General features: G+C 43.3%; 1 protein-coding gene across 1 annotated transcript in view; it reads left to right on the forward strand.

Moving 5' to 3' along the window:
- LOC121278118 (dynein heavy chain 8, axonemal-like) overlaps positions 1 to 23,566 on the forward strand; it is a 2,067,071-nt gene that overhangs the window by 1,646,655 nt on the left and 396,850 nt on the right. The window contains 2 exon segments of the mRNA XM_041188205.1: positions 4,207 to 4,316; positions 9,200 to 9,363. Coding sequence (XP_041044139.1) covers positions 4,207 to 4,316; positions 9,200 to 9,363 — 274 coding nt within the window.

The following is a 23,566-nucleotide window of genomic DNA, read 5'->3' on the forward strand; positions in this document are numbered from 1 at the left end:
ACATTTTGATTTAAAGTTTGTAAGTTTCCTTTAAACTTTGTTCTTGGTTTTACAGCTGACCTGAATTAGGGTTGTGCCTGATTTATCTCAATTTTGTTAATTTGGTTTTATTGGTTTTAACTCGAAAGAGTTACATCTTCTTGGATGCATTTCATTGCCTGGATCCGACATCTGTACGCTGCTGCAGAATGCCTAGTTAAGGTTAATGGGTCCCTGACGGTGCCTCTTCACTTTGGGAGAGGAGTGCGTCAGGGCTGCCCCCTGTCTGGGCAATTGTATTCTATCTGCTTGGAGCCTTCCCTGCGCCTCTTGCTGAGGGGGTTGTCAAGTTGGTTCTGCGCAGGCCAAGCATGGGGGTGGTCTCCTTAGCTTACATTGATGACATGCTCCTCATGCTCACCATTCCGGCTGACCGGTGGAGGATGCACGAGTGCCAGGAGTTCTACTCTGCCGCGTCTCTGCCAGGAACAACTGGGACAAGTGTTCTGGACTCCTGGTCAGTCAGTGGCAGATGGATCCTCTACCCTAGGTGCTCAGGCCTTTCACCTGGAGCAGGACCAGCCTCCTGTACTTGGGGGTCCACCTCTGTCCTGCTGAGAAATCCTGACTGGTGAACTGGCAGGAGATGAGGCCAGAGTCACCACTCACCTGCGGCATTGGAAAGGACTGCTCTGAGTGCTGTCTAACCGGGGTTGAGTGCTGGTCATAAACCAGCTGATTGCCGCCATGTTGTGGTACCGGCTGGTCACTTTGACCCATCCCCCAGGAGTTTGTCACAAAAATCCAGAGAATTCTTATTGACTTCTTCTGGAACAAAAGACTGCACTGGGTCGCTGTTGAGGTTCTGAGTCTCCTGCCTAGGGAGGGCGGTCAGGCGCTGGTGTGCCTACGCATCCAGGTGGCCACTTTCCACCTTCAGGCCCTGCAGTGATACCTTTACATTGAGCCTCCTCCGAGATGGTGTGCCCTGGCGATGTATTTCTTCCGCCAGGTGCACTGCCTGAATTATGACGTGCAGCTCCTGTTTATAGACCTGGGGGGCCTTCGTGGATCCTTGCAGGTATTGCCTGTCTTTTACCAGGACCTGATCAAAGTCTGGAACATGGTCGCCTTGCGACGCAGCTCTCCCCCGTCAGGATTAGCAGCTATCGTAAGAGAGCCGCTGCTCAGGAATCCGCCCCTCTGTCCATTTCAGTGGCTGGCAGAGAGGAGGGCTGTGGCTGCCGGGGTGACCAGGATTGGGAACGTGCTGGGTGGCGGAGGAGTGGGCTGGATGCTTCCACAGGAGTTGACGCATCATGCATCTGTGGATGTCCGGCTCATGGCTAATGCCATTCAAGACCTTAGGACGGTTGTGCTTGGCCTCGACGTTATACTGGGTCTCGAGTTGGCTCAGGTGAGTCGTGGACTTCCATCTGAGCATTTCCCTGTTCGGATGGAATTCCACATTGGCCCCAAGCCCTGAACCCTCCCTTGGGAGCCGGTGCCCTGCAATATGAGCCGCCTCGTGGAAATGCCCTCCATGCATTTAGCATAGCGCAGAGGAGTTTCCTGTATGGGCTGCTGCTGCACACCCTTCACTTCCTTGCTCTCACCTGCCACCTAGACATGCCCTGACGTGCCTTGTTGCTGTCAGGCAATGGACACTCTCAGTGGGGGGCCCTCTACAGAGGTGTTCTCCCACTTTCCATTGGGGACTTGGGGTGGAGGGTGGTGCACACAGCAGTCCCGTACAACCATAGGTTGTGTCAGTTCACAGACTCCCAAGATGCCTGCGTCTTTTGCAGCCTTGTGGAATCCGTGGACCAAGTATATGTTAATTGTTGTAGGCTGCACTTCCTTTTCAGTTATTTAAAAAATCTTTTACTGTTGCTTTGTTTTCACATCAGTCCCACGCTCCTGATCTATGGGCACCCGATGCAGACGGAGGCCAGAAGGGAGGAGGACAGCCTTGTGAACCTGCTCCTGGGCCTGGCCAAGTTGGCCGTTAACAGGTCCAGGTAGTGGGTGATCGAGGGGGTCATTGACCCAATTGTCTGCCCCTCTTCCGTAGCTATGTTTGCAGCCAGTTGTCCCTGGAGAGGGAGCATGTGGTGTCTGCCGACACTGTCGAGGCCTTCCTTGCATGGTGGGCACCGCAGGGACTGGGGTGTTTTATTGACCCTATTAGTCACATTTTGGTTTAATGTCTGTAAGTTTCCTTTAAATTTTGTCTTTGTTTTTGTAGTTTCCCATTAAGGGGCTGCCTTTTACTTTGTCCCTAATTTTGTTAATTTAGTTTGCTTGGTTGACTCAAAAGAGTTACATTTGCTTTACCTTCCTAACCCTGCTGCTACATCTTGGTGCATCCCAGACATTCACAGTGGAGGTGGAGGCAGCCTGCTGACAACTATGTCCTGTCTCTGATGACCTTGATGGGTGTCATCTGAAGCGCTGAGATCTGGAGGGCCCCAGCCTGCTTTGGGTGTCCTTCTGTGGCCCAGCTGCACCCTCCTTGGCCTGTGGAGCTGAAGCTGCTGGGGTCACAGGAAGAGGAGATTTGGATTGGCTGGATATTAATGGAGTCACCTGAATGGATGGCCCTGGGGTATTGAGCTGCTGGTCCTCCTCCCTATGGGTGCCCGATGGCCCCTGGCTGGCTCCTTGAGGAGAAGGGAAGGCTGGAGTAAGATCAAGTTAGCCCGCACCCCTCTTGCGTTGACATTGTTGGGGGCCAACTATGGCGTCAGCGATGGAATCCAGCCTGACGGATCTTCAGTGATGCTGGGCTCAGGGTCCTCATCTGGGGTGCCCCCAGTGCTGGGGTCAGGCTCATGGTTGCCTGAAGGCAACGTGTCAGATGTGCCTAGGAGAGAGAGTGCAGATTATTCGTGCTTCGCAGCCGCATTGAACATTTGACAGAACAGTGGACTCAGAGTAGCGTTGAAAGAGGAATGATGTGATGCAGGATGATTATGTGAGTGTTTGCTGCTTACCTCACTGTTGTCTCAGGAACGGTTGACGTCCCCTCTGGCCAGCTCCAACACTCAACTCTCAAATAGAGTGAGGACCTTGATGCCCGGTACTGTACCCCCGGTCTGGGACCTCTCCTGGCAATTGCGTACAATCTTGTTCTGCATGAAGATAGATGGAGAGAGTATGAGCAAGGCACATGCTGGGCCAAATGAGATAGATGGCAGGTGTGCATGTGTGCTGTGTGGAGCACTTGCACTCCCCTCAATTTGGTCTACACCATTCGCTGCTCCCAATGTGGTCTCCTCTACATTGCAGAGACCAAATGCAGACCGGGTGACCGCTTTACGGAACACCTTCGGTCTGTCCGCAAGCATGACCCAGACCTTCCTGTCGCTTGCCATTTCAGCCCACCACCCTGCTCTCATGTCCACATGTCTATCCTTGGCCTGCTGCAATGTTCCAGTGAAGCTCAATGCAAACTGGAGGAACAGCACCTCATCTTCCGATTAGGCACTTTACAGCCTTCTGGACTTAACACTGAGTTCAACAACTTCAGATCATGAACTCTCTCCTCCATCCTCAACCTTTTTGATCCCCTTTTTTCAAATATTATTTTTTAATTATTTTTTTTTCCCCACCTATTTCTATTATTATTTTTAAAATCTATTTCCATTCATTGTTTTATCCCCACCTTTTAGCTTATTTCGATCTTTTCTCCCACACCATCCCCTCTGTCACTTGCTCATCCTGCTTTCTACTCTTTATTAGCACCTCCCTTAGCCGGTATCACCACCATCAACATCCCTTCGACCTTTTGTTTATGACATCTTTTGCAGTCTCTCCTTTGCCTCCACCTATCACTGGCCTTCTATCCAGCTTCACCTGTCTTACCACATTTCTACTTCTCTTTAGTTCTGAAGAAGAGTCATACAGACTTGAAACGTTACCTCTGTCTTTCTCTCCACAGATGCTGTCAGACCTTCTGAGTTTTTCCAGCAATTTTTGTTTTTGATCCTGGAAAGTTAGTTGTGCAGAATCAATTAACCTGATAAGTATATAAACTTAAATTAGTTGCATCATGTTAAATCTTTTCTTAGTCATTTTCCACTATCCCAAATTACCTGAGTTTCTCAGATCCTATGACATCATCCTATTGAGTTATACAAGAAAATCAAAATTGACATTTCTATATTGTCAAACTGAATTATTAATGCAAATAGCAACCAGTGAATATTTTTATATCATCGGCAGGAATTATTGGAAATGGATATTTTCACCCAGCCAGACACTTCAACCCTGAAGTCACTGACATGATAACAAAACTCGTTGCCACTGGCAGAACCCTCTGGCAGTGGACAAAGGTACTGACACTATCCGAAATGGTTAACTTTTAAATATTAAGATTTTATGAACATGATTGAATAAATTATTAATTAGACACAATATCCACAAGAGGGGTCATCTAATTGATGTCTTTAAGTTTATGAAAAGATTCAATAGGGTAGGCATAGAGAAGATATTTCCACTGGGGAGAAACTAAAACTAATAATAAATGATTCCATAAATATAAGATAGTTCCCAATAAATCCAATCAGGTTTTAACAGTGAGTGATTTATGATTAGAGATAAAATGATGGCTTCAATCTTACCAATGTTCAACTGGTGGAAGCTGTGATTCATTCCAAAATTTGATGTCCTCAACCCTAGGACTATTCTAATAATTCTCCTTTGAACTCTCATCAAGGCACTGAAGTATTGTATTATGTGTGTAATGTTGAGCTTCAACTTTGGTTGCTTCCACAGAAAAAGGTAACTTAATTTACTCAAGTTTTATTGTAATTGTGTTTAATTGTTAAATTATTCTGTACTGGGTATGTATGATGGTTAAGTGGGTATCTTACGTATATAGTAGAAATCCAAACCTGGCTATTTAAATGAGAAAGGAGAAATACAAAGAGTTGACCATTAGCTCTGTTGCAAGACTAGATATCAGAAGTTCCTAGACTATAAACCATAAACACAGGAAGTGTTCTGCCATCTATATCATTACAATATATATATTGAAGGCACATTTTCAAAGGGAGGAGAAAAACATGCAGAAAAAATTGATTTTTAACATCTTGGTTGCAATTTTCTTTGGAGGAATTCTGCCACAAATTGTGCCAGCTTGCATGAAAATAACTGAGTTAAATCCCTGAGTACTGATACTCAGGAGATCACCTCTTCATTCTTAGTTCATAAGAACATAAGTTATAGAAGCAGTGGTGGATCATATGGCTTCCAATCCTGCTCCCCATTTAACATACCAATGCAGATCTCCTGCCTCAACTCTATTTATCCCTCCTGCTCCCCATATCCCTTGGTTCCCTAAAGAGATCAAAAGTCTATCTATTCCAGACTCAAATATGTTCAATGATACAGCATCTGCAACATCCTAGGGCAGAGAATGTCAAAGATTCACAACCCTATATGAAGAAATTTCCCCTCACCTCAATCCTAAATGATCAACCCCTTGCCCTTAGGCTGTGGCACGGGGTTGCAGAGTAGTCTGTCAAGCCCATTCAGAATCTTGTCAGTTTCAATGAAACCCCCTCTCATTCTTCTAAACTCCAGAGAAAAAAGGGCCAATTTACTCAGTCTCTCATCATAGAACAACCCAGGAACCAATCTAGTGAACCTTGCTGTACCAGCTCCAATGCAAATATATCCTTCCCTAGATATGGAGACCATAAGTATACACAATATGGCGAGTGTGGTCTCACCAAAGCCCCATAAATTTTTGTATTCCAGTCCCTTGCAATAAAAACCAACATGCCATTTGCCTTCCAAATTCTCTCCTTTACTTGCTGTAGTCTCTTCTTGCAATCTAATACTATCCATAACTTCCTAAGTGAGCCACAGTTGGGTCTTTCTTGTTGAGTTTTTGTCTTTCAGTGGCATGTATTTTTATTGAACATTTTGAATTGCTTCTTTAACATTTCCCACTGTTTATTTACCGTCACACCTTTTAGCCTATTTACCCAATGAACCTAAGCTGGCTTTCCCATATGTAATTGGTTTGTTTAAGTTTAAGATTCTTATTTATGATTGGAGTTGTTTTCAAACATAATGCGGAATCTAATTGTATTATGTTTACTATCTCTGAGTGGATCTTTTCTTATGACATACTAATTAACCCTGCCTCATTGCACAATATTAAATCTAAATAGTTTTATCATAATTTGATTCCACAACATATTATTTGAAAGCATTCTAAAAACTTCTTGACTACATTTGCCAATTTCATTAGTCCAGTCTATATGAAGATTAAAGTCTTCCTCAACTGTTACCTTACTTTTGTTACGAGTTTCAATATCTTTTTATTTAATACTTTGGCCAACAGTATAACTACTGTTTGGAGCCCTATAAACTACTCCCACCATCATTTTTTGACCCTTGCTATTCATAATCCCTTCCCACACTGATTTTGCTTAATGATTTTCTGAGCCACGAACCTTTCCCACTGATGTATTTATGTCATCCTTTATTATTTGGGCTAGCCCTTTCCTTTTTCCATTCTGCCTGCCTTTTTGAGGTGTTGTTTACTCTGAAATCTTTATTCCCCAGTATTGGTCAACTTGTAACCATGCCCCTATAATTGTGATTAGATCGAAACCATTTACCTCTATTTGTGCCATTAATTTTTCTATCTTATTACTGAATGTTTCATACATTCAGATGAAGAGACTTTAATTTATTTTTTTCTACTATCCTCTGCATGGACATTACTCTCTGAGTCACTATTACTGTTAAACTCTCTGTTCCTTCCTGTCCTACTGAACTTATACACAAACATATGAACAAACAAATTAGGAACAGGAGTAGGCAACTTGGCCCTTGAGCCTGCTCTGCCATTCAATAAGATCATTGCTGATCTGACTGTAACCTCCTGATTACCCCTGGTAACCTTTCACCCCATTGTTTATCAAGAATCTATCTGTCTCTGCCTTGAAAATATTCAAAGACACTGCTTCCACTGCCATTTGAGGAAAGGAGTTCCAAAGATTCACAGTTCTCTGAGAAAAAAAGATTCTTCTCATTGAAGTCTTAACTGGGTGGCTTTTTATTTTTAAACAGTAACCCCTAGTTCTAGATTCTCCCACAAGAGGAAACATCCTCTCCATACCCTGTCAAGGACCTTATGTGTTTCAGTCAAGTTGCCTCTTACTCTTCTAAACTAGAGCCAATACAAGCCTAGTCTGTCCAAACTTTCCTCATAAGACAACCGCCCATTCCTGGTAATAGTTCAGTAAACCTTCTCTGAACTGCTTCTAATGCATTTACACCCTTCCTTCAATAAGGAGACCCATACTGCATGTAGTATTCCAGACGTGATCCCAACAGTGTCCTGTACAACTAATGCATAACCTCCCTACCTTTATATTCAATTCCCCTCACAATAAACAATAATATTCTATTAGCTTTCCTAATTACTTGCTGTACCTACAGACTAGCCTTTTGTGATTCATGCATTAGGACACCAAGATCCAGCCGAATCTCCGAGTTCTACAATTTGTCATCATTTAGATAATATGCTTCTTTTTTATTCTCCTTGCCACAATGGACAATTACATATTTTCCCACATTATACTCCATTTACCAGGTCTTTGCCCACTCAATTAACCTATCTATGTCCCCTTGTAGCCTCCTTATGTCCTCTTCACAATTTACTTTCCTACCTATCTTTGTATCATCAGCAAATTTAGCAACCATACCTTCGATCTGTTCAACCAAGTCATTTATATAAATTGTAAAAAGTTGGTTTTACCCACATCAAGATGCTTTCTATTGCCTCAACTTTTATCTTTGGATTTCTAAACCTTTCTTTCTCCACAACAACTGGATCCTGCCCTCCCATTCCAAGTTCCCCTCCAACCCAGAGAAGGTGTCTTTAACCCTGGCAGGGGGCCGGCAACATAGCCTTCAGGACTCACCCTCTCAACTGCAGAGAACAGTATCTATCCCCCTGACCAATCTGTCCCCTGCTACAACTGCATTTCTTTTTACTTTCCCCACTTGAATAACTCCATGGTCCACGGTCATCAACATTGCAGTCCCTGCTCTTCTCCATAAAAGCTCCAAAAACTTCAAACCTATTGGACAATTGCAGGGGCTGAGGCTCCTCTATTGCTAACTTCTGGGTCCCCATACCTGCCTCACTCGCAGTCATATCCTCTTGTCCCTGACAACAAACCAAATCAGAAGAAACTAGCCTAAGGGATGACTGCCTCCTGGAACAAAGTGTCCAGATAACTTTCCCCCTCCCTGATGCATTTCAGTGTCTGAAGCTTGGACTCTAGCTTATCAACTCTGAGCCAAAGTTCCCCAAGCTGCAGACGCTTACTGCAGATGTGGTTGCCATGGATCACACTGGCATTCGTAGTCCCATATGCTATAGCCGCAACACCTCACCTGCCCTGCCATCTTTATTGTATTTTATTTAACTAATTTAACTAATTAGGCTTCAAGTTATAAATATCACTTCCCTGTTGTCTGTGGTTGTATTAAATTTGAACTCATTCCTTGCCTCACTTGGACCTCTTTGCCTCCATTTTGTGCTTCCAATCAAAAAACTCTGATAATTTGTAAAAATGATTTCTCTTTCGGAAAACCAGGTTGACTTTCATAATATGATTTTCTAACTTAATTGATAAGACCTCCCTAATAATAGGCTCAAGCATTTTCTGGATGACTGATATCAGACTAACTGGCCTGCAGTTCTTTGTTTTCTTTCTTACTCATTTCTTGAATAGGGATGTTACATTTGCAAATTTCCAATGTGCTGGGACTATTCTAGAATTTGAGGATTTTGGAAAATGATAACCAAGGCAGACAATTTTTCCCTATCAAAATTTCAGGCTGTTAATCTATTATATTAGTTGTATTTAATGTTCTTGATTTGATCTGATGGTGTAATTTATTTGGAGTTTAAATAATGAAAAACATCATGATGGCTTCATAATTTAGATTAAACTTCAATAAAGGTGCAACTGAAGTTGGTGAAAGTAGGAAATGAGCATTAGTGTATTGACAACCTCTTTTCCATCAAACCTGGGTTTCATTTCCATTGAAGTCAGTGAAAAAAGTCATGTGGTGTGTAAATCAAATTGCCTGTTCACCAATGCCTGTTTTAAAGTGTCACCCAAAATGAATTTCACCTCCAATGTTTCTTGAAAATCTTGAAAGTTGCTTCATTCTTTTCTAGGTGAAAATGCTACCCACTCCGGCTAAATTTCATTACATCTTTAACCTGAGGGACCTATCTCGCATCTGGCAGGGCATGTTGACCATAAAGGCTGAAGAGTGCTCCAATCTGGAGACACTGCTTGCTTTGTTTAAACATGAATGTACTAGGGTCATTGCAGACAGGTAATTACAATGCTAAAGGAGGAAATTTCACTAAATGTATATTTCTGTCAATGTGGATTACTATTACCAAAGATTACAGGTGGTTGGAATTTGCTTTGTGTTTGCACTTTAATGGATCTACTCTGCAAAGTAATTGTATTTTAGGTGGAAATAAAAGCAACCTTTGTGTAATATTTGACCCTCTGGTGAACTTCCAACCAAGTAGAAGCAGAGAAAATGTATGGCACAAAAGGAGGCCATTCTGTGCCATCACTGAGATGGCCAATTTTCACTTTTGTAACATCTCCTGACTCAGCTGATTTGCTGTTAAAGTTCTGATCCGTGCCTTTGTTACTTCTCAGCCTGATTCTCAGCCCAATGTACTCCTGCCATGGGATGTGGGCATTGCTGGCTAGGCCAGCCTTTATTGCCATCCCCATTTTCCCTTGAGAAGGTGGTGGTGAGCTGCCTTCTTGAACCACTGCAGTCCGTGTGGTGTCGGTACACCTACAGTGCTGTTAGGAAGGGAGTTTCAGTATTATGGCCCAGCGACTGTGAAGGATCGGCAATATATTTCCAAATCAGGATGGTGAGTGGCTTGGAGAGGAACTTCCAGTGTTCCCACCTACCTGCTGCCCTTGTCCTTCTAGATGGTAGTGGTCGTGGCTTTGGAAGGTGCCGTCAAAGGAGCCTTGGTGAGTTCTACAGTGCATCTTGTAGATGGTACACACTGCTGCTACTGTGCACTGGTGGTAGACGGAGTGAATGTTTGTGGAATAGGTGCCAATCAAGCGGGATGCTTTGTCCTGGATGATGTCAAACTCCTCAACTGTTGTTGGTGCTGCACTCATCCAGGCAAGCGGTGAGTATTCCATCACACTCGTGACTTGTGCCTTGTAGATGAAGGACAGGCTTTGAGGAGTCAGGAAGTGAGTTACTCAATGCAGGATTCCTAGCCTCTGACCTGCTCATGTAGCCACAGTATTTATATAGCTAGTCCAGTTCAGTTTCTGGTCAATGGTAACCCCCAGGATTTTATAGTGGAGGATTCAGTGATGGTAATGCGATTGATTACCTAGGGGCAATGGTTAGATACTCTTTTGATGGAGATGTCATTGCCTGACACTTGTTTGGCACAAATATTACTTGCCACTTGTCAGCCTAAGCCTGGATATTGGCCACATCTTGCTGTATTTGGACACGGACTGCATCAGTATCGAGGTGTCGTGAATGCTGCTGAACATTAAGCAATAATTAGCAAACAGCCCCACTTCTGACTTTATGATGGAAGGAAGGTCATTGATGAAGCAGCTGAAGATGGTTGGGCTCAGGACGCTACCCTGAGGAACTCCTGCAGTAATATCATGGAACTGAGATGATTGATCTCCAACAACCACAACCATCTTCCTTTGTGCCAGCTATGAGTCCAACCAACAGAGAGTTTTCCCCCTGATTTCCATTGACTCCAGTTTTGCTAGGGCTCCTTGATGCCACACTCGGTCAAATGCTGCCTTGATGTCAAGGGCAGTCACTCTCACCTCACCTTGGGTGTTCAGCTCTTTCGTCCATGTTTGAACACGAGCTGTAATGAGGTCAGTAGTGGAATGGCCCCGGTGGAACTCAAACTGAGTGTCAGTGAGCAGTTTATTGCTAAGCAAGTGCCACTTGATAACACTGCTGATGACCTGTTCCATCACTTTACTGATGATCGAGAGTAGACTCATGGGGCGGTAATTGGCTGGGTTGGATTTGTCCTGCTTTTTGTGTGTACAGGACATACCTGGGCAATTTTCCACAATGCCGGGTAGTTGCCAGCATTGTAGCTGTACTGGAACAGTTTAGCTAGTTGCGCAGCAAGTTCTGGAACACAAGTCTTCAGTATTATTGCCGGAATATTGTCAGGGCCCATAGTCTTTGCACTATCCAGTGCCTTCATCTATTTCTTGATATCATGTGGAGTGAATCAAATTGGCCGAAGACTGACATCTGTAATGCCAGGGATCTCTGGTGGAGACCAAGATGGATCATCGACTCAGCACTTCTGGCCGAAGATTGTAGCAAATGATTCAGCCTCATCTTTTGCACTGATGTGCTGGGCTCCCCCATCATTGAGGGTGGGGATATTTATGGAGCTTCCTCCTCCAGTGAGTTGTTTTATTGTCCACCACCATTCACAACTGGATGTAGAAGGACTGCAGAATTTAGATCTGATCCGTTGATTGTGGGATCACTTAGCTCTGTCTATCACTGTGTATGCTGTTTGGCACACAAGTGGTCCTGTATTATAGCTTCACCAGGTTGACACCTCATTCTGCGCCAGGATAATTTACAACATAGCACCGTTTATGTAATAAAATATCCCAAGATAATTCATAGGAGTGTTATAAAGCAAATCCACAGGACATATTTGAGAAGATGACCAAAAGCTTGTGAAACTGCGTCCAATATTTTGACAAGGCAGTTTTGTAAGCTTTGGACTCACCATTTTTGTATTTTGGTTTTTTGGTTGAAAGCTATTGGTAATGATTCTACTTCCTCATTTACACCTCCTCAACACACATCTTTTGTCTCTTTACTAGTCCTATTATTATTTTCCTTTGTATTGTCACTTTTTTTGTCATTCAATCTTTCTTGTCTTCCAACCTATTACAGATCTTCCATCTTGTTTCCACCTCCTTCCTTTCACTGCTTCTTTGCTTATTAAACCTGTCCTATTTCCAACTTTATCCTGTTCTGATGAAAGGTTACCGATGTATGCAGTATGTCAGGTGAATTCTTCAAACGAGAATCAGGTCAAATATAATAAGTTGAGTTAGGAAATGAAGAGGCAAATGAGACTGAAAAAGAGAAACTGAGAAGAGGATGCCAGTCAATATGAAAGGGGAATTTTCGCAAAATTTTAACTGGCAGTAAGAGGTGAGCCCTATTTGATACTAGCTTTCAATTCCAGATTCATTAGTTGAACTTAAATTCCTTCTGCTCCCATGGTGGGATTTGAACCCATGTGCCCAGAGCATTACTCTGGGCCTTGGGATTTCTTAGTTCAAGTTGGGAAGCATCAGGCTTCGTCTTGTCCGAAGATGGCACCTCATCAGTAATTCTGAAGGTGTTGCTCCTGTCGTAGTATGGGGGATTATTCTGGAGTGAAAGAGGAAACGAGCAAGTCTAGTTTCCAACAATTCACCAGTTAACTTTTTAATTCCTGCCTTAAAAGTTTGTACTGCTCATTCCGCCAGTCTGTTAAATGACGGATGGTACGGTGCAGTTTTCATGCAGTTGATACCATTGATGTCGACAAATCATTGAAACTCGGCGCTCATAAATACAGTAGCATTATCTGAGATGATTACCTTGGACAATCCATGGATGGAAAAGCTCTGGCAGTTTGTCTGTAATAGCGCCTGATGTTGCTGACTTTACCTCACAAACATCTAACCCCTTGGAATGAGCATCTATAATCAGTAGAAACATGGTTCCAAGAAAAGGACTGACGTAACCTATGTGCAATCTCACCCAGGGTCAACCAGGCCACCCCCATGGGTGTAATGGGGCTGCCACAGGCAACTTTTGAAGCTGTTGACATTGCACAGTGTTTTACCACATTCGCAATATCGCCATCCCCCCAGCCACCAAAGATAACTTTGCACTCTCATCTTCATTTGAGAGATTCCTGAATGGGCACAGTGTAACTCTATTAAGAGTGGTTCCCTTCATGCACGCCATAATAGAATACCATTTTGACTGTTTATCTCATGTCTTCATTTGAAAAATGGCTTCAGTTCATTAGAGACTGGCTCTTGGGACCAACCATGTAACACTTGGTCTCTCACTCGAGACAGGACTGGATGATTTGTCCAGTTTTTTTATCTGCCTGGCACAGTCTGGTGAGGAATCTAGGAAATTCATCACTAACACGAGTTCTTGGGGAATTGGAATGTGGTCATTGTTCTCTTGCAAAGGAAAGTGACTTGGGACGTCGGCATTGACTCTATGGATCTCTGGTCTATGTACAATGGTGTATTCATATGCTACCAAAATTAGGGCCCATCTTTGTATTCGTGCAGAAGCTATGGGCGGTCTGACCTTTTCCTTGATAAACAGACCCAAAAGTGATTCGTGATTGGAAACTACCGTGAAAGGTTGCTCACGCATGTATTAGTGGAATTTTATTATAAAAAAAGTACTCGACAGTTCTTCCTTTTCAATCTGAGAATATCCTTTTTCAGATGTGCTAATTGTCCTGGATACATAGCATATCGGTCTCTCACTCCCTTCCCTACAGCACTGTGGGTGTACCCATACCACATGGACTTCAGCAGTTCAAGAAGGCAGCTCACCACCACCTTCTCAAAGACAACTAGGGATGGGCAACAAATGCTGGCCCAGCCAGCAAAGCCCACGTCCTGTGAATGAATTTAAAAAAGGGCTAATGCCCATTTTCACCTTGCACATTAAATTAATACCAGCCAATAATTATCAAAGTTGCTAAAATACAAGTAACCATAACATTTAAACTTAGTGGATATACAGACTTATTCCAAAAGTGCACAACATTTTCTGATTTTTCTGGAATCTCCACCAGGGAGCAGCACATACAAACTGTGAATGTTTTGCACTTTCACACACTTTCTTTTCCTTTTGGAAAGTTTTGCATGGATGAGCAGGTTTATTATCAATCAGTTGAACTGCGTCATGAACACTCCTTCCATGGCCAAAATGTCTGGGAATGTGACTTCACCCTGGAGCTTCTAGCTTAGACACAGGGATGCTAGTGACTGATCCATAAGACTTCCTACTGCGCTGTGAGTGAAATGTTACACATAGGAATCATACATAACCAACCATCTGGGTTTTAGTGGGTATGGTGGTGCAGATATGTTCCTGGACTAAAAATCCAAACACTTGGACTAATAAGATTAAATCCTGTGTTATGACCACAGCTGATTTTAATTGCTGCGCAAACTAAATCCCAGAGGGAAGCTTGGCTTATAGGCCATAACCTTTCCTTCGTATTCTGAAACCAAGAAGCAGATGTGTTGATCTCAGCAGTAAGAGGTCTAGTAACATTTTTTTGGATTTTAAAAATTAAAGATAAAAGCTTTATTCACATAAATAAAAGAAAAACTTAAGCACACAAGATTACAATTACACAATTAATGTTAGTCTTACAAAACATTTCTCCAAAAGCTCTACCTGGTCAAACCTACAAGTAATCACCTTCCAGCAACACTTCCTTTTCGAGGTTTAAATATGAAATCCAGTAATATTACACAAGGCAAACTGCTGTAGCTTCAATAAAGGTGTACCACATGACCTTTACCCTCTTCCACTCTGCAGTGGAACTCTGTTCAGAATAAAACTGCTTGCTGCAGCCCAAGAATTTTCTGGCTTGACTGGATTCAAACTGCATCTTCCTCCAGCCCACCACTTCAGCCACCTCAACAGCTCAAACAGCTCCAGCTATCTCCAGCCATCTCTAGTTCTCTCCCCAGCCCAACAGCAATCCACAGTAACTGTAACATACCTTTTTTCCCCTTTCAACTTTGTCCCATTGTTCTCACACACCTCTTTGAAACTCAAACGCTTCCAAATAAAATATTTCATGTTTCCATCTTTCCTTTGCTTCTGACTCAATAAATTATCATATTCCCCCCTATTTGTTTACCTTGTGCAAGATGCAAACATTTTTCTATTCACATCTGATTCCCCTTTGATATTTAAACAAACTCAACTTATATAAAAATGCAAATGTTAGATCTAACCTATTTACTTGTACTTCAATTTAACATATCTATCCTTTTCATGTTTCCTAACCCCCAGACAACCTGACTATCAAACTCTTACCCAGCTTAATTAAATCACACACACAGACACTTAGCTTTCTTTATAGAATAACACAATATCCCCCCAAAATATTTTTTAAAATAACACCCATTCTCACACCTGCCATAACAATTTGAGAATTTGAGTATTCTTTTTAAAATTACAGAAGTAAGAAACTGATATCAATATAAGTGACCATGAATGTAATGTTCTGCCAGAAGTCCCAAATTGGCTCTTCATGTCCTTTAGGGAAGGTCCCCCACCATCCTTACCCAGTCTGATATATGCGTGACTCCAGTCCCTTGCCCATTTGTTTTTATTAACTGCGCTTTGAAATGACCTAGCAAGCTACTCCTTTATATAAAACAATTAGCAATTGATAACATAAATAAACTGACCAGCCATATGCTTCCATCTATACATCAAAGGACATAATAAAAACATATTCACCCCAGCAGATCCTATACAGTCTGTTATGACACAGCAGATGGAAAATGCTGAGCTGTTCAAACCCCAAAGGGAAACTTGAAACAACTGTGACAACTATTTTACAATTTGTATTTATTTTGAGAGGTGTGCTTTGAATTCAATAGTAATAAGACTACTGGGTCTTAAAGGTTTTTTTTTCAAAGCTAAATTAAACCTTTATTAATAAAACAGAAATGATTTTAAGCACATACATTTGTTTACAAATTACTACTATGATAACTCCTGGTTCCCCTAGTTAATCTAACTCCCAGTTACACCTCCATTAAGGCAACAGTAAGACATAGATTTTAAAAGACCCAGGCAAAGTAACATGATATCCTGAACAGTCAAATTCAATGTGAGTTTTTCTCAGCTTCAGTTCCTTGTGGACAGTAGCGTGAGGCTTTGATGCTGGAGGCTTTTCACACTTGTGTTAGATCTTACAATACCTGCCCTTACACACAGCCTTCTCTCCTTTGTACACATTTTCCCCTTTGAATGCAAGATCCCATTGGGGAGAATTTTCTCCTCGTCGGGAGACCTGAGCGAGAGTGGGCGGGCACGCAGCTGATCGCCACCCACAATCAACTGCATGTAGCCATTTTAAGTGGGCAGGCCAATTAAGGCCCGCCTAGCGTGATGCACACCCGGAAGCGCTGAGCACCCCGTGCAGACGGGGGGAGCAGGGAGAGTCGGGGCCTGCGCTCTTTTGAACATGCGCATGAAAGAGTGCAGAAATCCCCCTGAGGCACAGAGCTACCTTAGGGAGATTAGTTTGATCATGAATTGAAATAAAAAAATATTCAGACATGTCCCCTCATGTGACACTGTCACATGAGCTGGGAAATGTCAATGAATTAATATAAACATTTTTATTCAATTTATAAGCAATTCATGAAATCTCTTCCCGCCCGTGGATGATGTTTCAGGATAAATGCAAAGGTCGTCTGGGTTCTTCGCCTGCCCGCCAGCCTTAAGGTTAGACGGGCAGCCCAGACAACCAACTTAATTAGATTATTATCGGCCTTCATAGGCCTTTGACAGTTAAGTGGGCAAGCAGCCAACTCTGGTACGCACCCACCAAACTGAAGATCAGAATGACACGCAATGACATCAGGATGCATGCCCGATGTCACCGCGTGTCATCTTACGCATCGGCGAGCAGGGCCCGCCTCCGCATGCCAACCAGAAGATTCAGGCCATTGTTTCACTATGTCTTTTTACTTTACCCCTCTAATAAAAATCTAACATAGTACTAATTTTACCAGTAATCACTAGGAAAAATAAACACACTATTTCTTAACTTCTTCAGGCTAGGTGTAACATTTCATCCACTCCTTTGAATTCAAGCTACTTTGGTTTATTTGAAAATGCAAATGTTCCCTTTATACCTTACATTGTAAAACTTCACACATGTTTACCTACTTAGTATTTCAAACCTAACTTCTCTTCCTACCTTAAATCCTTCAGACCAGCTGTCTTTATGTTAATTAAGACACACGCGCACACACTAACATTATGAAAATTACTATATTTTCCTGACAAGTCCCCCTCACCAGAATCTGGAGACTGGTATTAAAATAGGAATAGCCCGACGTAGTCATACTCACAGAATCATGCCTATCAGCTAACATCCCAGACTCTTCCATCGCTATCCCTGTAAGTCCTGCCCAAATAGCAGGACAGACCCATCATAGATGGCCCACAATGGTATAAAGTTGAGTACGGGAGCCTTCAGGAGTTTTCAACTTTGGCCTTGGATCATGTGAAGTTCATGACTCAAGCCAAAAATGACAGAGGATACTACTTGTTGATTATTACTGTAGGCTCTTCCTCAGCTAATGAATCAGTACTCTTCCACTTTGAACACCATTGCAAGAAGTACAGAGGGTAGAAAAGACAAAATCTACCCGGAGTAAAGAGCTTCAATATTCATCATCGAGTGACTCATTAATATCTCCATTGACAGAGCTGGATAATCTTTACAGTTTAGCTGCCCTTCTCAGTTTGCAGAAGATGAGGGAATCAACACAAGGGAATAAGCCACTTCACCTCATGGATTTACCTGAATTAAGGCTTATCCAGCATTGTGAAGCAGCTCTTTCCAGGCCCATGTAACTTAAAACAGGAAAAACCAGTGGGTAAGAAATATAAGCATAAATAGAACTGAGTTAGCTGGCCCCTGTGGACAAGTTTAAAGAGTCTTGCAGAATGCTTGTGCACATTGGGCAGTATGGACTCCCCTGTCTAAAAGGTAATTGTGTGATACTCCATCTTACTTGTCGCAGTATTGGTAGGAGTGGCGCTTGCACAGTTCTCCTGGAGACCAAACCTGTCGTCACACTAACAATACCCTCGAATGTGTCGCACTGCCACAGTGCTAAGTGAGATAGATTAAGAACATATATTGTTGCAGTGCTGTCACAAATGATGGTGACAGTTAAGCAACAAACGGGAAGAGAAGATTCTATGACATTTCTTCCTCAACAATGCCAGAGTATTGCATGTGCATGCAAAAAACAAGTCTGAAGTGTTTCTACCATCTTCAGCCAAAAGTGCGAAGTGGATAATTCTTCTCAGGCTTCGAGGTCCCCACCTTCTGTCAATTCGATTCACTCCACAAGATATCAAGAAATGGCAGTAGTGCTGAAGACCTGTGCTCCAGAATGAACTACCATCTAAACAAACGGCTCCAGTACAATGCTATATTGTTGCTTACTCAGTGCTCAGTTTGGCTTCCACCAATTCAGTTTCAGACATGGACACAAAGTGAATTCCACAGGTGGGCTGGGAGTGACATGCCTTGACAACAAGGCAGTACTCAGCTGAGGATGGCACCAAGTAACTTTGATAAAACTGGTCATTGGGGATTTGGGGAAAATGTATCAAAGGGCTTGGGTCAATATTGGCATAAAAGAAATGGTTTTGGTTATGGAAGACAATCATCACAGCCCAGGACATCGCTGCAGTCAAAAACGACCAATGTAACACCACTATTCAAGAAAGTGGGGAGACAGAAAGTAGGCCAGTTTGCCTAACATCTGTCATTGGGAAATTACTAGAATCCATTATAAAGGAGGTAGTAACAGGACATTTAGAAAAATTATATTATAATACAATCAGGCGGAGTCAAAATGTTTTTATGAATGGAAAATCATGTTTGAAGAATTTATGAGAGTACTTTGAGGATGTAACAAGCAAGGTGGATAAAGAACAACCAGGAGATTTAGCGTATTTGGATTTTCAAAAGGCTATCAGTATGGTGCGACATAAAAGGTTACTTCACAAGATAAGAGCTCATGGTCTTGGAGGTGTTTTGGTTGCATGTGGGAGAGGGGAGAGCCAGAGGGGTCAGTGCTGGGGACACGACTGTTTAGGATCTTTATTAACTGGATGAAAGGATCAAGTGTATTGTAACAAAAATTGCCAGCGATACAAAGATAGGCAGGAGAGCAATTTGTGAGGAGGATACAAAGAGTATCCAAAGAGTATACAAAGAGATTATTAGTAAGGGGCACGTGAGCAGACAGGCGACTACACTGGAGTGAGACGGAGAAAGAGTGAGTAGTGAATTAGTGTTCTTGTGGGAATTCGGTGCACGAGGGGAAAGAGGTGTGGCATATGTAGGAATTAGTCTAAGTTAATTAAGTTATTAATTAAATTAAATTAACTAAATAACATAAGTAACAATGGCAGGACTGGTGCTATGTTACAGCTCTGGAATGTGGGGGCTTTTAGACGCCAAGGCAATCCAGGAAAAACACATCTGCAGAAAGTGCAAGCGCCTAGAGGAATTCTGGATCAGGATTATTAATCTGGAAGCCAAACTGCAGTCACTGCACAACATAAGGAAGGGGGAAAAATACCTGGGCACTGTTTCAGAAGATGGTCACCCCTCTTAGAATAGGGTTGTCTGTTTTGGTCAGCAATGAAGGGCAGGATGATGTGCCCATGAGTGAGTCAGGTAATCAGACTGAGCAGACAATAGTGGAGGAGCCTCAGACTTTGTAATTGTCAGACAGGCTGAGGTGCTCACATATAAACAGAAAATGCTGGTAAAACTCAGCAGGACTGGCAGCATCTGTGGAGAGAGAAACAGAGTTAATGTTTCTAGCCCATTTGACCCTTCTTCAGGGCTAATGAGAAGTAGAAATATGATGTGATGGATTTTATACTGTTTAAAAGGGAGTGGAGCAGGTGGAGCAAGATAGAAGGTCAGGGATAGGTGACAACTAAAGAGAGATTGACAAAGATGTCATGGATACAAGACAAAGAGAGTGTTAATGTAGTTGTAAAGAGTAAATAAAGTGCTGATAGTGACAAAGCTAAAATAGCAGAAGGTATTAATAGCAGAACAAGGGTCAGCGCTCTGTGAAAACACAACAAAAACAAGTGACAGATGGCTCTGTGGGGGAGGGGGTTTGTGGATAAAGGATAAAAAATGAACAAATGAATAAAGGAATCAATGAATAAATGAATTTTTTCTTTAAATGGGTTAGAAAAGAGGTCAAGATGGAGGAGAGAGTTTATGGCCTGAAGTTGTTGAAGTCAATGTTTAGTCCGGAAGGCTGCAAAATGCCTAATTGGAAGAAAGGGTGCTGTTCCTCCAGTTTGCATTGGGCTGCAGTGGACCATTGCAGTAGGCCAAGGACTGACATGTGGGCATGAGAGCAGGGTGGTGTGTTGAATTGGCAAGCACCAAGGAGGTCTGGGTCATGCTAGCAGACCGAGCAAGGGTGTTCTGCTAAGCGGTCACCCAGTCTGAGTTTGGTCTTCCGAATATAGAGGAGACCGCATTAGGAACCGCAAACACAGCAGACTAAATTAAAGGAGGTGCAAGTGAAGTACTGCTTCACATGAAAGGAGTGTTTTGGCCTTGGATGGTGAGGAGGGAGGAGATGAGAGATTTTGCTTCCAATTTCCTCCCCTCTCACCTTCACATTGTCCATCTCTGTCACTTCCCTTCCCTTTCTTGGCCTCTCTATCTGCATTTCTGGTGATAGACTGTCCACCAATGTTCATTCCAAGCCCACTGACTCCTACCTTGGCTACAGCTCCTCACACCCTGCTTCTTGTAAGGACTACATCCCATTCTCTCAGTTCCTCCACCTCCCTCGCATCTGTTCTGATGATGCCACCTTCCAAAATGGCACTTCTGACATGTCTTACTTTTTCCTTAACCGACGGTTCCCCCCAGCTCTGTGGTTGATAGGGTCTTCAACCGTGTCCGACCCATCTCCTACACCTCTGCCCCCACACCTTCCTCTCCCTCCCTGAACCATGGTAGGGTCCCCCTTGTCCTCAATTTTCACCCCACCAGTCTCCGCATTTAAAGGATCATCCTTTGCCATTTTTGACAACTCCAGCATGATGCCATCACCAAAAACATTCTCCCCTCACAGCCACTATCAGCATTCCGTAGGATCATTCCCTCCGTGACACTCTGGTCCACTCCTCCATCACCCCCACCTCCTCATCCCCTTCCCACGGCACCTTCCCATGCAATCACAGAAGGTTCAACACCAGCCCCTTTACCTCCTCCCTCCCAGGAGTGTGCTGGCCACCACTTGGATAGCCAGAGTGTAGTTCGCTCATTGGCTGTCCGAAACCCCACCCACCTCCGCTCCACTCCACTTGACCAATTGGCAGGAGCTTTGCCTACTGGACTACATGCTGTGCTCTCAGCTCAGGCACAAGTATTCTCCTAACCCACACGGCAAGGCAGCACTGTTAGCTTGAACCATAATGGATACTGGTCCACACCTTAATAAAGGCATTGCAAGGAGCTGTGAGAGCCTCCACCACTGACTGTGCCATGGCCACCTCTCGCAAGGAGATTCTACAACTTGCCCAGTTGCCAATTGTTCTGCTGTCCTCTAAAGCGCACATTAATTTGCAGTCTGCGCCGAAAGGATGAAAAGTTCTGGAACATTTGGTGACACTTTCATGCTTTTGTGTTGCTTGAGTGGTCAGAAAAGCTCCAGAGGCCCGACTCCAAGCATGTCAATGGAACTGCAGCTGAACGGTCTCACTTTTGATGAGCTTTTCCAAGTGCGGGCCTCTTCCCTCAACCCCCCACCCACCCACCCACCCACCCACCACCACCCACATGTACTTGAGTACTTCCTTCAGTCTGTCCATGCTGCACTGGCCCCCCCAACCCCAGCCCCCCACACCACTGCCCCCCCCCAGCAGGTGCTTGACTCTTTACTTCAGTGTGTCTGTTCTGCCTTGCCCCCGACCCACCTGGTCTGGCCAGCACTGGAGCCCTTGCCCTAATAATGCACTGAAAGTCAGCCAGGAGAAAGCAACTTGCCTGTGCCTCCCCATGAATGCACAGCATCTCATCCTTGATTTCCTATGGGTGATGTTCACGAGCGCTGCCAAGGTTGTGTGCACTCACCTCCGATTTCCCTTTGAAGTTTTAAAGGCTGTTGTAAAGCATGCTGTCCTGAAGTCATGCCAACATGCGTGGTAGATTTGACATGGGAGGGATGGCTCCAGCAATCAGGGATTATAAGAAAATGCAAATATATTAAAATGAAGTCCCCCATGTATTGCGGCAAGAAACGTGGCTCACCAATGACTGATATTTTGCCTTCTCACCATATTGCCCCCTCCCCCACCCACCATACGCCCGACACCAGTGGGGCCAAAAAAATCCAGCCAACGATAGGTAGGAAACTATGTAATGAAGAGTACATGAGGAGGTTGCAGACAGGTATAGGCAGGTTGAGTGAGCGGACAAAAATATGACAGATGGAGTATAACGTGGGAAAATGTGAAGTTGTTCACTTTGGCAGGAAGAATAAAAAAGCAGAGTATTACTTAAATAGAAAACGGCTGCAGAATTCTGAGGTGCAGAGGGATCTAGCTGTTCTAGTGCATGAGTCACAAAAAGTTAGTATGCAGGTACAGCAAGTAATTAAGAAGGTGAATGGAATGTTATTCTTTATTACAAGAGGAATTGAACGTACAACTAAAGCATTGGTGAGACCACAGCTTGAATATTGTGTGCAGCTTTGGTCTCCTTATTTAAGGAAGGATGTAAATGCGTTGGAGGTGCTTCAGATGAGGTTTACTAGATTGATACCTGGGATGAGCAGGTTGTCTTATGAGGAAAGGTTAGCCAGGCTGTGTTGTTTCCACTGGAGTTTAGAAGAGTGAGAAGTGATTTGATTAAAGTATACAAGATCCTAAACGGCCTTGACAAGGTAAACATGGAAAGGATGCTTCCTCTTGTGGGTGAGTCCAGAACTAGGGGGTTACTGTTTTAAAATTAAGGGTTGCCCTTTCAGGACAGAGGTGAGGAAAAACTTTTTCTCTCAGAGGGTTGTGTGACTTTGGAACTCTGCCTCTGAAGGCAGTGGAGGTGGGGTCATTGAATACTTTTAAGGCAGAGGTAGATAGAGTCTTGTGAGGCAAGGGAACAAAAGGGTGGATGGGAATGTGGAATTCGGAACACAAACAGATTAGCCATGATCTTAATGAATGGTGGAGCAGGCTTGAAGGGCCAAATGGCCTACTTCTGCTATTTCTTATGTTTGTAGTCTGCAAAGTGATGTGGTTAAACGAGTGGATAAAAATGCAACAGATGGAGTATAGATGGAAATTATAATGGGGAACAATGAAATGGCAGAAGAATTGAACACATATTTTGGTTCTATCTTCACAAAAGAGGGCACAAATAATTTCCCAGAAATGTTAGGGAACCAAGGGTTTAGTGAGGGGGAGGAATTGAAGAAAATCAGTATTAGTAAACAAAAAATAGTGCTAGAGAAATTAATGGGGTTAAGGGCTGAAAAATCCCTAGGCAAGATAATCTACATCCCAGAGTACTAAAGGAAGTGGCCCTAGAAATATTGGATGCATTGGCGGTCATTTTCCAAAATTCTTTAAACTCTGGAACAGTTCCTGCAGATTGGAGGGTGGC

The sequence above is a fragment of the Carcharodon carcharias genome, chromosome 5 (assembly GCF_017639515.1).
Source record: "Carcharodon carcharias isolate sCarCar2 chromosome 5, sCarCar2.pri, whole genome shotgun sequence".
Taxonomy (NCBI): domain Eukaryota; kingdom Metazoa; phylum Chordata; class Chondrichthyes; order Lamniformes; family Lamnidae; genus Carcharodon; species Carcharodon carcharias.